Source organism: Anolis sagrei, chromosome 5 (assembly GCF_037176765.1).
Source record: "Anolis sagrei isolate rAnoSag1 chromosome 5, rAnoSag1.mat, whole genome shotgun sequence".
NCBI lineage: Eukaryota > Metazoa > Chordata > Lepidosauria > Squamata > Dactyloidae > Anolis > Anolis sagrei.
This window is the reverse complement of record NC_090025.1, coordinates 12,112,045-12,127,515: the sequence shown is the minus strand read 5'-3', so window position 1 is coordinate 12,127,515 and position 15,471 is coordinate 12,112,045. Positions and strand designations below refer to the sequence as shown.

The window sequence follows — 15,471 nt, the reverse complement described above, 5'->3', positions numbered from 1 at the left end:
CATGTACCCTTTAGAACAAGAGTCAGCAGCCAGTGGGAGAAAGTGGGCTACATTTGACTCAGTGAAGCCTTGGAAATCTACATCAGTCTGCTGTGTCACTTGGAATGAATGAATATATCTCCAAATGTTTCCTAGAAGGCCTAGGGGTGTTTTTGCCATGTTTTTAGTGCCCCTATCACAGCCAATATAGGACCAGGACAGAACTTTTTCTTACAAGAATTGGGCCAGAAGTTGACCTCCTATTGGGAAAGAAGTGGTCTCTACTGGGCCTAAAACTGAAATGAGTGGGGAAAATGTTGGAAAACTGACCCCACACTGCCCAGGAGTATCTGGGGCATTTGGGAGCACAAAAGAGGACAAGACAGAGCCATAAATGACACACGTGTCTGGTAACAACATTTCCTAATCTTTGCTCTACAGCGTTCAGTTCCAAAAGAAAATAGACTCTTCCCCTTAGTATCACACATAAAAAGATTTGACAAGCTTTGTGACAAACTGACTGATCATTAAGTGCACTTCCACAATATGAAGGAAGCTAGAATTTGACACATTTTTCAAGAAAATATCTTAGCTACAACGAACCTAAAAACAGCTATGCTGTATCAGATCAAAAGACTGTAGAGTGCAGCACTCAGTTCACAGTGTTCAGCTAGTTGCACCTGGGATTTCACCAGAAGGACATGAGCACAACTGCACCCTTTGACTCTCATTTCCCTTCATTTTCACCAACATGCTGTCTCTGGAGATAAGTTTTTGTATGTGCATGCCTACATGTCACCCATTTGCTTTATGGTGACCCTATTAATTTCATAGGGACTGCAGTGGCACAGCAGGTTAAACCGCTAAGCTGAAGACCTTGCTGTCTGGAAGACTGGCGGTTCGAATCCGTGGGACTTGGTGAGTTCCCCTTGTTAGTACCACCTTCTGCCAACCTAGCAGTTCAAAAACATGCAAATATGAGTAGATCAATAGGTACTGATTCAGCAGGAAGGTAACAGCACTCCATGTAGTTATGTTGGCCACATGACCTTGGAGGCGTGTACGGACAATGCTGGCTCTTCAGTTTAGAAATGGAGATGAGCACCACCTTCCTCTATAGCACCTGACCCTGCTGAGCTTCCAAGATGAGGTGGGATCTGGGTCTTTAGGGTCTTTAGTTATTATTATTATTATTAACTTTATTTTTACCCCGCTAGCATCTCCCGAAGGACTCGATGCAGCTTACACAGGCCAAAGGCCTCAGAAAACAACAGCATAACAAATATATAATAAACTCATAAAGCAAACCAAAAACATTAAAGCAACAATATCACCGGGATTGTGGCGCAGCTGGCTGAGTGTCAGCTGCATTAAGATCACTCTGACCAAAAGGTCATGAGTTCGAAGCCAGCCCGGGCTGGAGTGGGTGTCCAGCCATTGTGTAGCCCGTTGTCGACCTTTGCAACCCGAAAGACAGTTGCATCTGTCAAGTAGGAAAATAAGGCACCACCTTGTGTGGGAGGCTAAATTTAACTAATTTATGAGGCCATAAAGAAAAAAGACTCCGGGGAATGTGGAATGCGGAAGAACTTCATCGGTCTCGCTGATGGACGATGAAAAGCAGCAGCTCCCCTGGCGGCCAGAAAAAAGTTAAATAGCCTTGGTGTATTTGTGTGTTAAACGTTGTTTGTCAAAACTGGCATTGAATGTTTGCCATATATGTGTTGACTGTAATCCGCCCTGAGTCCCCTGTGGGGTGAGAAGGGCGGAATATAAGAACTGTAAATAAATAAATAAATAAACAATAAAAACAATAAAACAATACACCGTAACACATTTAAAACTAGGGCCAGGCCAAATGTAATGGGTACAGTTAAAAGTGCTGGGCATGACAGGTGAAATGTAAGGATTCTAGGGTAGGTGCAATGTGCAGACAGTTTTAAATCTGTAATAAAGTGTGTCTGGAACATGATGCTGAGAGTTTCCTATTCTGGAAAGGCACACTGGAACAGCCAGGTCTTCAAGCTCTTCCAAAAGGATGCCAAGGATGGGACTTGTCTGATGTCCTTGGGGAGGGTGTTCCAGAGTCAGGGTGCCACCACAGAGGAGGCCCTGTCCCTTGTCCCCACCAAGCGCGCTTGCGACAGACGCAGGTGGGATCGCGAGCAGGGCCTCTCCAGATGAATGAAGGGAACGTGTGGGTTCGTATACAGAGTTAGCTTTGATGTCCCTAATCTTTATGAATTTACTCATCCTCTTTTAAAACCTTCCAAGCTGGCAGCCATAACTACATCCAGTGGCAGTGTATTGCACAATGCGAAGAAGCAATTTCTGTTATTTGTCCTGAATCTTCCACCAATTTGTTTTAAGGAATGACTTATTGGATTCTACTTTTATAAAAGATGGAGATGAGTTTCTCCTTATCTACTCTCTTTACATCATGAGTGATATTATGCACCTGCCTTTACTTGACTTTTGTTCTAAGCTAATTGGCCTGCAAGTGGCAATTGGCCCAATCTTTTTAGCATGATACATTTCATAATTCTTGTTTAAAAAATCAGGATATTATGTCTTTCATGTATTCTACAGTCTCATGCTAAGATCACACTAAGTTACACAGGTATTTGAAATGTGGGAATGGAAGACTGGGAAGGAATCTGTAGAAAAATTGGTGGAAGGAATATTTTGGTAACCAGCAGAATTTCCAGTGGCAGTTTGTAACATCATCTATGGTCACAAATTGAAAGTGGCAGTTTTGGTACACAAACCATACTGGATGCGGAAAAGAGATTTGGAGAGGACATTTGGCATGCCACATGCTACATGCTAACAGCACCCATGTGGAGTACCTTGCATGGAAATATATTGATTGGATGCAAAGCCAGTATTTGCAATATCTGCCTTGTTCATGCATGTCATCATATCAGGTGTAATCCAAAATGAGCAAATGTTAATGCTGCGCCAAAATGAGCAAGCAAAGGCAAAGCACACAGCTGTTCTGCCTTTTGCTTCCAGACTCTGTTAATGTCAAGCAGATCTTTCTTGCGGTTGCTGACAGAGAAGCAGTGTTAATTTTGTGACGGGTAATTAATATGCATCCAGCACTAATGGAAGATGAATAACAGTTTGCAAGTGGGGGAATATCCATCTCACCATGTGGTAAAGGGATAAAAACATGATCCACATATGCCTTGCTTTGCCCACAGACCCTAGCCAGAATTTCAAAGCTAAACATGTGAATTTGCATCTTGCAATTAAGAAGGAGAAATATGAGCCATATTATAAGTACCCTAGTACTAGCTGTGACAACATTATAATTAAGACTTCAGTCCCAAACACATATTTTAAGGAGTAAATTCTATGCAAGGCAGTGCGATTTGCTTCTGAATGGGCACTGCAGTTCTTTGAGGGCAATGTGGGATTCACCTTTAGCTTTTTCAATTTTATTGTCAAAGGCTTTCATGGCCGGAAACACTGGGTTGTTGTAGGTTTTTCACGCATGTATGGTCAAGTTCTAGAAGCATTCTCTCCTGACATTTCACCTGCATCTATGGCAGGCATCTTCAGGGATTGCAAGGTCTGTTGGAAACTAGCAAAATTGGGTTTCTATATCTGTGGAAACTCCAGGGTGGGAGAAAGAACTCTTGTCTGTTGGAGCTAGGTGTGAATGTTTCAATTGGCCACCTTAATTAGCATTTGATAGCCTGACAGTTTTTAGGTGTAGCTTGCTACTGCCTTTTACATTTTTGTTACATTTTATCTATACATTTTCGATTTTATCAGTTCAACCATCATATTAATTAAGGGACTGGAAACACCCCAGGATAAGTACGTTCTGCAAGGACATTGCCCAGGGGATGTTTTGATGTTTTACCATCCTTGTGGGAAGCATCTCTCATGTCCCCCCATGGAGCTGACAGAGGGAGCTCATCCATGCTCTCCCCAGATTCAAACTTCTGACCTGTCGGTCTTCAGTCCTGCCAGCACAAGGGTTTAACTCATTGTGCCACCAGGGACTCCATACCTTGGGAGATATTCACGAGACACATAGTTACACCTCCATAGCTACGTCCTTCCAAATACCTTTTCAGTGACACAGCCTCTTCAAAATGTGGATCAGAAACCGTGGTGGGGCTTATCTCTGAAGAGGATGAGTCTGTCTGTCGGGATGAGGTGGATCGGCTTATCTCATGGTGCAAGGGCATTAATCTGGTTCTTAACATCAATAAGACTAAGGAGTTCATAGTGGACTACAGAAAGAACAGACCAGAAATCCAGACCTTGGTCATAAATGGAGACCAAGTGGAGCAGGCAGGCAGTTTTAAGATCATGGATGTCACAGGGCCCTTCCAGGCAGGTCCTATATCCCAGGATCTAATCCCAGATTTTCTTTTTTAACCTGGATTATATGTGTCTGTATTGCTAGGTAATCTGGGATAAAGAGAAAAGCTGGAATCAGATCTTGGGATATAGGGCCTGTCTGGAAGGGCCCTCAGTTAAGAAGGATCTGGTCTGGGGCACCCATATGGCAGTGTTAGTAAAGTGGTCTCAGTAGACCAGTGGTTCTTAACCTGGGGTCCCTAGATGTTTTTGACCTACAATTACCAGAAATCCCAGCCAGTTTACCAGCTGTTAGGATTTCTGGGAGTTGAAGGCCAAAAACATCTGGGGACCCCAGGTTGAGAATCATTGCAGTAGACTGTACTACCTGAGACTTCTAAGGAAGCAACAACTGAAGGAAAAACCACTTGTGACTTTCTACGACTGTGCTATAGAGAGTGTCCTAACCTATTGCATCTGTGCGTAGTTTGGTAACTGCACAAAGGTAGATAGGAAGGCATTCCAAAGGAACACCACGTTTGCACGGAGAATCATTGGTTGTCCTCTCCTCTCTTTGGAATAACTTTACAGATAAATATAAATACATAAACATGGAACTATGTGAAATCAAATACTGGAACAGCTAAGACAATGTTTTTGGATGACAAGGCTAATAGTGAAGGTAGTCATAGAATCATAGAATCAAAGAGTTGGAAGAGACCTCATGGGCCATCCAGTCCAACCCCATTCTGCCAAGAAGCAGGAATATTGCATTCAAATCACCCCTGACAGGTGGCCATCCAGCCTCTGTTTAAAAGCTTCCAAAGAAGGAGCCTCCACCACACTCCGGGGCAGAGAGTTCCACTGCTGAATGGCTCTCACAGTCAGGAAGTTCTTCCTCATGTTCAGATGGAATCTCCTCTCTTGTAGTTTGAAGCCATTGTTCCGCATCCTAGTCTCCCTCCTCCCTGTGGCTTCCTCTCACATATTTATACATGGCTATCATATCTCCTCTCAGCCTTCTCTTCTTCAGGCTAAACATGCCCAGCTCCTTAAGCCGCTCCTCATAGGACTTGTTCTCCAGACCTTTGATCATTTTAGTCGCCCTCCTCTGGACACATTTCAGCTTGTCAATATCTCTCTTGAATTGTGGTGCCCAGAATTGGACACAATATTCCAGGTGTGGTCTAACCAAAGCAGAATAGAGCATGGGTAGCATTACTTCCTTAGATCTAGACACTATGCTCCTATTGATGCAGGCCAAAATCCCATTGGCTTTTTTTGCCGCCACATCACATTGTTGGCTCATGTTTAACTTGTTGTCCATGAGGACTCGAAGATCTTTTTCACATATACTGCTCTCAAGCCAGGCATCCCCCATTCTGTATCTTGCATTTGTCCCTGTTGAACTTCATTTTGTTAGTTTTGCCCATCTCTCTAATCTGTCAAGATTGTTTTGAATCCTGCTCCTGTCCTCTGGAGTATTGGCTATCCCTCCCAATTTGATGTCGTCTGCAAACTTGACGACCTCTCCTCTCCTCTCCTTGGAAGAACTTTATAGGTAAATATAAATACATAAACATGGAACTATGTGAAATCAAATAGTGGAACAGCTTAAACAATGTTTTTGGATGACAAGGCTAATAGTGAAGGTAGTGATTTTATAATTCTGTTTAAATGTCGCTTGCAAGTTTTACATTGTTTTAATGGCACCAAGGAGCCCCCGGTGGCACAGTGGGTTAAACCCTTGTGCTGGCAGGACTGAAGACCAACAGGTCGCAGGTTAGAATACCGGGAGAGCATGGATGAGCTCCCTCTGTCAGCTCCAGCTCCCCAGGCGGGGACATGAGAGAAGCCTCGCACAAGGATGGTAAAAACATCAGAAAACATCCTGTCGTCCCCTGGGCAATGTCATTGCAGATGGCTAAGTCTCTCACACCAGAAGCGACCTGCAGTTTCTCAAGTCGTTCCTGACATGAAAAAAATGGCATTGAATAGCTGCCTATGTTGTAAAGCCACCTTGAGTCACCTTCGGGTTTGAGAAAGGAGGGGTAGAAATATAATAAATAAATAAATAAATAAATAAATAAATAAGGATCTTGCAACCTTAAGAAAGTTCAGAGCGATATTGGGGATTCATCTCACCCTGCGTATTCTTTCTTTGAATTATTGCCATCTGGCAGACGGTACAGGGTGACAAAGACAAACCGACTGAGAGATACCTTTTGAACTCCATGGTTTTGCATTGATGTGGCATTGGGGGCTGTGCGGTGGTGCTTGGAGTGTGGAGGGATGGGTGTGTTGTTTTTGTGATATGTGCTGAGGAAGACATTTAATTTCATTGTGCAATAGTACAATGACCATAAAGCTATTCTACTCTGTCCTTCCTTGTATAGCTCAAGTAAAGCACACAACATGGAAAGTGGCGTCTTATGTTTTGACTAAAATAGTCTGATCTCTTTCACTGAAAGTTTGTAGGCAAACACTTTCCACGATTTCCAAGAAAAAGCCGACCTGGTGTGACCTTCGGGAGAAACTGGGCTCAGCTCTTACTGAAGTCAGACGCTGCTATTTTGCATTCACTCTCCGGCCAAGGCTTCTGGTTTTGTTTGTATGTTTGGAGGTGTGTTTTCATTCTAGCACACATTGAATCTTTCCCAATGAAGCCGAGAATGCCCGTGTCCCGGCTTTGGAGGCACGCTCCTTCCACTTTCCCCCTGATGATAACTTTGGTCTGCCTCAACCGGGCTCGCTGCTTATGACTCACTGGCCCTGTTTGTTTGGAGTCGTTCCCTATTTATTTATGGGACAGGGCTGCCCAGTACTTCAGGTCTGGCTCCTGGCCGGCAGGGAAAGAAATTTCCCTCGAGGACACTTGTTCCCTTACGTGCAGCATCGGGCAGACATGCAGGGAAGCAGTTTTGCTTCAGACAGTGTTCCTTCCTCAGCTTTCCTGTACCAGGTTGACTCTGCACAGCCCTTAATGCAGCTGCTGGCTTGAGTCAAGAGATTAGCTACCTAGGTGATATTTTGCAGGGAAGCGACTGCGGAGTTCTAGAGAAATCCCACTGAACAACCAAGCATTTCTCTAGCATAGCCCTCATGATTCATTTTTAATTACTGGTCAGTCTATTTGCTTGCAAGGTAGTGAGGAAATGGGAAGAATGCAACAAGCCATGCCAAAAAGGAAAAAAGAGAGAGAGAAATAATTCCCTATGAATTGTCAAAGGCTTTCATGGCCGCAATAACTGGGTTGCTGTAGGTTTTTCAGGCTGTATGGCCATGTTTTAGAAGCATTCTCTTCTGATGTTTTGCCTGCATATATGGCAGGCATCCTCAGAGGTTCTGAAGTCTGTTGGAAACTAAGAAAATTGGGTTTATATATCTGTGGAAAGTCCAGGGTGGGAGAAAGAATTCTTAACTGGTGGAGCTAGATGTGAATGTTTTAAATGGCCACCTTGATTAGCATTTGATGGCCTGACAGTTTTTAGGTGTGGCTTGTTACTGCCTGGGGGAATCCTTTGTTGAGAGGTGATTATCTGCCCTTTGTGTTTGAAATTTGTTCTTCATTTACTGTTATAATTTTAGAGTTTTTTTTAATACTGGTAGCCAGATTTTGTTCATATTCATGGTTTCCTCCTTTCTGTTGAAATTGTCCACATGCTTGTGGATTTCAATGGCTTCTTTGTGTAGTCTGACATGGTGGTTGTGAGAGTGGTCCAGCATTTCTGCGTTCTCAAATAATATTCTATGTCCAGATTGGCTCTGCTATGGCTGACTTCTCTAGTTGAAGTAATCTGCAGTGCCTTTCATGTTCCTTGAGTCACATTTGAGCGCTGCATTTGATGGTCTCTATAGACTACCAATGAAATATTCCCTATGATTTTTTCCTTGGAGTTGATCAGGGGAATCTGACAGATTTTGAAAGGATGCCATATTGAGAAGGAGGAAAGCAAGTTTTTTGTTACTGTAGAGACTAGGAGCCCCGGTGGTGCAGTAGTTTAAACTGCTGAGCTGCTGAATTGGCTGACTGAAAGGTTGGCAGTTCAAATCTGGAAAGCGAGGTGAGCTCCTGCTGTTAGCCTCAGCTCCTGCCAACCCAGCAGTTCGAAAATATGCAAAATGTGAGTAGATCAATAGGTACAGCTCCAGCGGTAAAGTAACAACACTCCATTCAGTCATGCTTGGCCACATGACCTTAGAGGTGTCTACGGACAACGCCAGCTCTTTAGCTTAGAAATAGAGATAAGCACCAACCCAACTAAATGTCAGGGGAAAATCTTTACCTTTATTAAAGACTAGGACATGGAGCAATGGATTCATATTATGAGAAAATATATTCCATCTAAACATTAGGAAGAATTTCCTGCCAGCAGGAATATGATCTATCGAAGTGTGGCAGGAGTCTCCTCTCTGAAGGTCTTTGGCCACTTGTCAGGAAGGCTTGAATTGTGTGTTCCTGCATGGCAGAGAATGGGGTTGGAGGGCCCTTGTGGTCTCTTCCAACTCTATGATTCTATGAACCCTTTTAAGAGCATTTATAAAAGCATTTCCATTCAGCTACATATTGGCCAGTCAGCACCTTCAACGAATGTATAACTACATAATAAAATGAGAAGAATAACCATAGCAAGTTGTCCAGATATACATGCAATTAAATAAAAATAATCCTGTAAGATTGGAAAAGGTGAATTAAAGTTTTTCTACATGGGAAGGCATGAACTTCCAGCTTTGGTTGGCCTGCTACTCTCATGAAATCTAGCTGGCATTGCCACTATGTGGACTGATCCATGGTGGGAGCTGAAGTCCCAAAAGCCACTTTTTCTAAGCCCTGGCTTTATGACAAGCCCACACAAGGTTTGGTTCATTGACCTAAAGCAGCTTAACAGCTACATTTGGCTACCAGCCTAGAAGTAAATGATTGAGATTTTTAGTTGCCATGGCATGGATATTGCCATGCCACAATGCCCAGCTGGTGGGCTGCATGCTGCAATGACTGCCAGATGAGAGGTGGACAGTAGTGCCAATGGATTTCAAATGCAAACAGCTCCCTTCAACAGAAGATAAATTGTGGCAGCCTTTCCTAAATGGTGCTTGACTATTTATTAGTATCTCAGGGAGTGTTAATTTCGAAGGATTTACCACTGCATTATATCATCTTATTTCTTAGTGAAAGCACAAGCCAGAGAGTGCAGGGAAAGTCCCCTGCTCTTTGGCTGTTTTGACAACCCACAATACATGTTATAGGGCATGGGGGGGGGGGGGAATTTTACTATACGTTCATTCTTACACCAGACATTTTTAAGGCTGAAATGCACCAACCATGTAGAATTAAGAGAGTTTCACACCACTGCATTCAGTAGTATTTTTATACCACCAGTCCCAGTGACAACAGAAGCTTTTGACCAGCTTAAGCTTCACAAGAAAGAGAGTTGAGACAGCTTATAAGCCACAGCTTGTAAACCATCGCTTTGCACCAAAGGCAGAAGACTCCAGAGAGATGACTACAGCCAGCAAAGGCTCCTTTTGTAATGTACTGTTTTAAGTTACCTTATAATAGTCCTGGGTGGAGTTAACCCTTTATTCATCTTGTTTTCAGTAAACTCATTTTGGTTACCTTTTCGACTTACCTAAAGTGCCTCTCTGTGTTAAAGGTCTAAATCTTATCAGAAGGTATACGGATAGCCCCCGAGTAAAGCCAGACACTATAGTTTTTCCCAAAGGATCAGGCATGCCATCACAACAACAAAGTGCCATCACTAGGGTGAGTATGACCACAAACACAGACATGTGCCTTTCACCTTAAGAACAGACAAGCATCCCGAGCTCTGAGGATTACCTGGGAAGGAATCCCACTGGAGCATTGCAGCACACCCAAATACCTGGGAGTCACCCTGGATCATGCTCTGACCTACGAAAAGCACTGCCTGAATATCAAGCAAAAAGTGGGTGCTAGAAACAATATCATACGAAAGCTGACTGGCACAACCTGGGGATCACAACCAGACACAGTGAAGACATCTGCCCTTGCGCTGTGCTACTCTGCTGCTGAGTATGCATGCCTAGTGTGGAACACATCTCACCATGCTAAAACAGTAGATGTGGCTCTTAATGAGACATGCCGCATTATCATGGCGTGTCTGCGCCCTACACCACTGGAGAAATTACACTGTTTAGCTGGTATTGCACCACCTGACATCCGCCGGAAAGTAGCAGCCAATAGTGAAAGGACCAAGGCAGAGACATCTCCAGCTCATCCCTTGTTTGGGTATCAGCCAGCACGTCAATGACTTAAATCAAGAAATAGTTTTCTAAGATCTACAGAGACACTCGCTGGAATACCTCAGCAAGTGAGAGTCCAAAAATGGCATGCTCAAGCCCAGAACCTCAATCAATGTCTGACACCAAATGAGAGACTCCCCACTAGGCACACAGAAGACTGGGCGACTTGGAAGGCGCTGAACAGACTGCGCTCTGGCACCACGAGATGCAGAGCCAACCTCAAGAAATGGGGCTACAAAGTGGAATCCACATGCGCGTGTGGAGAAGAGCAAACCACTGACCACCTGCTGCAATGCACCCTGAGCCCTGTTATGTGCACAATGGAGGACCTTTTTGCAGCAACACCAGAGGCACTCCAAGTGGCCAGATACTGGTCAAAGGACATTTAATCAGCTACCAAGCTTGCAAATTTTGAGTTTTGTCTGTCTGTCTGTTTGTTTTGTTGGTGGTTTTACATAGTCAAATTTTCTATTATTATTATTATTATTATTATTATTATTATTATTTGACAATATTGTCATATGATCTTGTAGAGGAAGTCCAGGGGGAGGGTTGACAATGTGAGTTGCTGTCCAGGTGTTACCAACCCTAGTGCAAACACAAATGGTCTATTCTTTTGTGGCTCTGTTTCCCAAGAGCTGCTTTAGTAAGCCTCAAATCCAATAGTGTGCTACGTCTGTTGTAAGCTGTGATAGAAGTGGGAAGTAATCAACCTTCTGATCTGTAAATGGATTGCCAAGACACCCAGCAGCGGGGCCCTCCCACACATCCCCCCCTTGGGTGATCTGACTTCTTTAATTACAACTCCCAGCAAGGTAACCCAAAGGTAAACCAATCACACAGCACTCTACCTTTATAAATAACAATCTCCTTAGAATGGATTTACCCCCTCGGCTCTTCAAGAAAAAAAAAAGCACAGACGTGCATCATATGGTGGAGTCTCTTTCTGTGGAGGTTTTTAAACAGAGACTCAATGGCCATCTGTCTGGGGTGCTTTGATTGTGTATACCTGCATGACAGAGTGGGTTAAACTAGATCAGTGAGTTCCACCAGTGGTCCATAAAAACAAAAAAAGGTCTGCGGCCTCACAATTATTACACAGCTGCCTCGAAACCAGATGGCAATGAGAGCAACTGGTCTTGAGAAACTCTCTTATAGTGCCGAGGCAACAGGGATTGCCTCGGCACTATAAGAGGGGAAAAAGATAAAAACCTGACTATCCACGAATGATTACAACTAGCACACCAGCTCTACAACAGAGAGGAAACAAACAAGGACATCTAATCACCTCTCAACAAAAGTTTGCTCTAGGCAATGTCAGGCCATTATATGCTAATCAAGGTGGTCAGTTGAAACATTCACACCTAGCTCCAGCAGACAAGAGCCCTTTGTCTCACCCTGGTCGTTCCACAGATATATAAACCCCTTTTCCTAGTTCCAACAGACCTCACTACCTCTGAGGATGCTTGCCATAGATACAGGTGAAACATCAGGAGAGAATGCCTCTAGACCATGGCCATATAGCCCGAAAAAACCTACAACAACACAACAGCTCTAGATTATTAAATATGGTTTTCTGTGGGTGAGAAGATGGGGACTACTGGATGGCATTTGCTCTGTATCAGAAACTAGAGCCAATGTGGTCTATCCAATGCAATTCTCTGAATCAGAACCCCAAATAACCAGACCAGGTCTAAAGTTGACCCAAAACTGATTAATAACCCTTTTGGTACTAATGTTGGAGAGTGGTCCCTGGTCAAAGTGGTCCTTGATTGTGGTCCCTGGTAAAATATATATATATATATATTGGGAACCACTGAACTAGATGGAGCACTCCACTCCATATCAGCATCACCATTTGCAGATAGGCTCTAGGTCTACCTCCTTAGATCCACTCCATACATCAGTGGAAGTAGACTTAGTATATGAAAATTATTGCTACCAACTTCTATGCATCTGCGGAAGGAGATTTCCAATGACTCACAGAAACAGGTATTAATGAAAAAAGTAGCCACTGAGACTGCATGTACACTGCCATATAATGCACTGTGAATCTGCATTATATAAGTGTAGACACATATAATGAAGGTTGAACTGCTTTTGATTGTGTTATATGGGTCTGCATGGAGAATCACAACATCATAGCATCCTAAGGTCATAAGCTACCCAGAAGGTCATGTACTCAAACCCTTGTTTCCAGGTAGAAATCTTGCATCTACACCACCATTCATGCAAGATGGTTGTACACTTTCTGTTGTAATACCTCTAGCAAAGAGAAGTCTACTGCTCCTTTAGTTATTTTAACTGGTGGGCAAAAACCCAGAACCTCAATCCATGGCTGATACCGAATGAGAGACTCCCTCCTGGGCACACAGAAGACTGGGTATCTTGGAGTCCACAATATGCGAGTGTGGCGAAGAGCAAACCAGACCACCTATTCCAGTGCAATCTGAGGCCTGCCACATGCCCAATGGATGACCTTCTCAGAGCAACACCAGAAGCACTCCAAGTGGCCAACTTCTGGTCAAAGGACATTTAGTATAAAGCCACATTTTTAATTTTGTTTGCGGTTTTAAATACATTACAACTGTACCCTCAATTCGCTTCTGACACAATAAAAAGTTATTTTAACAACAAAAGATTAAAGAATTCTTTATTATTGAGATATTTCTCCTGGGCTTTAACCAAATTCTGTTATCTTGCCATTTTTTTATACAGCTGATTAACTCTGCTATTCAACAGACAATGAATCTATTCAATTCTCTGTATGTTAAACTTTTCTATGGCAAACAAGGGAAATCTTTTCTATGACTGAGGATATGATTCCATACATAGTTTTTTTAAAAAATATATATATATGCAGAATTGTGATGGTAAATTCAAGGAAAAATTGATGTGCCATACCTTCGCTGTAGAAGTCACGAAGCACATCAGTTGGATCCTTGGCAATTGCTGACCTCCTGTAAACCATGTGAAGCCTTCCTCGTTCTTCATCCTTTTGTTTCCCTTTCTCCAATGGCTCAATGAAATATTCATCTTCACCTGCTTTTATCATTCCAGCCTAATAGGAGAGGGGAAAAAAGAAAGCATACATGAAGAAAAACACAAAGAATCCAGCCTTCCATTGCATACAATAATACATTCAATTTTGCGCTAGGATATTTAAGAAAGCACATCTACCAAGGTCTCCTTATGCAACCTCTATGGTCATCATTTAAGATCCTCCTCTACATGATCACATTTAATAAAGAGAAGTAGATTACTAAAAGTGATCTGACTTATAAGAAGTACTGCTTGAATATCAAGCAAAAAGTGGGTGCTAGAAATAATATCATACGAAAGCTGACTGGCACAACCTGGGGATCACAACCAGACACAGTGAAGACATCTGCCCTTGCGCTTTGCTACTCTGCTGATGAATATGCATACCCAGTGTGGAATAAATCTCACCACATTAAAACACTGGATGTGGCTCTTAATGAGACATGCCTCAATATCAAAGGATGTCTGCGCCCCACACCACTGGAGAATTTATACTGTTTAGCCGGTATTGCACCACCTGACATCCATCAGGAAGTAGTAACCTGTAATGAAAGGACCAAGGCTTTGACATCTCCGGCCCATCCTCTATTCGGATATCAGCCAGCATGTCAATGCCTTAAATAAAAAATAGCTTAGTAAGATCTACGGTGATACTCACAAGAACGCCTCAGCAAGCGAGAGTCCAAAAGTGGCAGGCAAAAACCCAGAACATCAATCCATGGCTGATACCAAATGAGAGACTCTCCCCTGGGCACACAGAAAACTGGGCGACTTGGAAGGCACTGAACAGACTGCGCTCTGGCACCATGAGATGCAGAGCCAATCTTAAGAAATGGGGCTACAAAGTGGAGACCATGACATGCGAGTGTGGAGAAGAGCAAGCCACAGACCACCTACTACAATGCAGCCAAGCCCTGCCACATGCACAATGGAAAACCTTCTCACAACGACACCAGAGGTACTCCAAGTGGCTAGCTTCTGGTCAAAGGATATTTAGCATAATGCCAAGTTTTTAACTATGTTTGTGTTTTTAAATACATTATAACTGTACCCGCAATTCACTTCTGACATGATAAATAAAGCAAAATACTAAAAGTGAGAGGTCTTTTTCACTGGAGGAACCTACTGGTGGCATGTACTTTCAAGGATGCCAAGGTCACCTAGCAACTACGCCAATTTTGCTGGTGGTTTAGTGCTGGTTTTTATGTGGAGCAGTGTTTCTATTCTTTGCTATTGGTTTTATCTTGACATTGTTATATGCTGTGTATTTTCCTCTTGCAATATATGGGGCAGCCATTCAAGTTACATTGAGTAGAGGAAAATATGGAAATGAGAGGAGGTCGCACTATTCTGTGGTTAGGGTTGGGTGTTCTTACACCAAACTATCTTGTATTCCAAATTATCTTGCACTCCACCATTGCAAAACAAAGGACAGGAATGAATGAATGGAAAAATGGATGGATGGATAGGATACAAACACACACACACACACACACAGAGGACTGCAATTTTCAGCATCCTGCAGCCAGCATAATCAGAGATTCAGGGAATGGCAGAATCTTTTTCAAGTCCTGATGCGAAGTGTATGCATGCTGCCACTGAAGTGCTCTTTCTTTCTCAGAAGTTAACAGTAATTTTGGGTCAAGTCAGTCCACGTAAAATCCCTCATTCATTTTTTCCCTTTCCGTGTGGCCAAGAAGCATTATTGGGTTGGCAAGCCCTGAACCTCCTGGCTTGTTAATTGACTGTTTTCTTGCCTTTTGAAAAAAGGGTGAGAGGGAATTTATTCCTGAAGTCAGACCTTATCTTGGCTCGCCAACTTTGTTGAAATATCCCATTTTCAAGGTC

The 15,471-nt window shown here is 43.1% G+C and overlaps 1 protein-coding gene across 1 annotated transcript in view; it reads right to left on the bottom strand.

The window, feature by feature from the left end:
* The window catches only part of ADAMTS3 (ADAM metallopeptidase with thrombospondin type 1 motif 3), a 175,325-nt gene that overhangs the window by 84,578 nt on the left and 75,276 nt on the right, over positions 1-15,471 (bottom strand). The window contains exon 4 of the mRNA XM_060779409.2: positions 13,486-13,642. Coding sequence (XP_060635392.2) covers positions 13,486-13,642 — 157 coding nt within the window. The remainder of the gene's footprint in view (positions 1-13,485; positions 13,643-15,471) is intronic.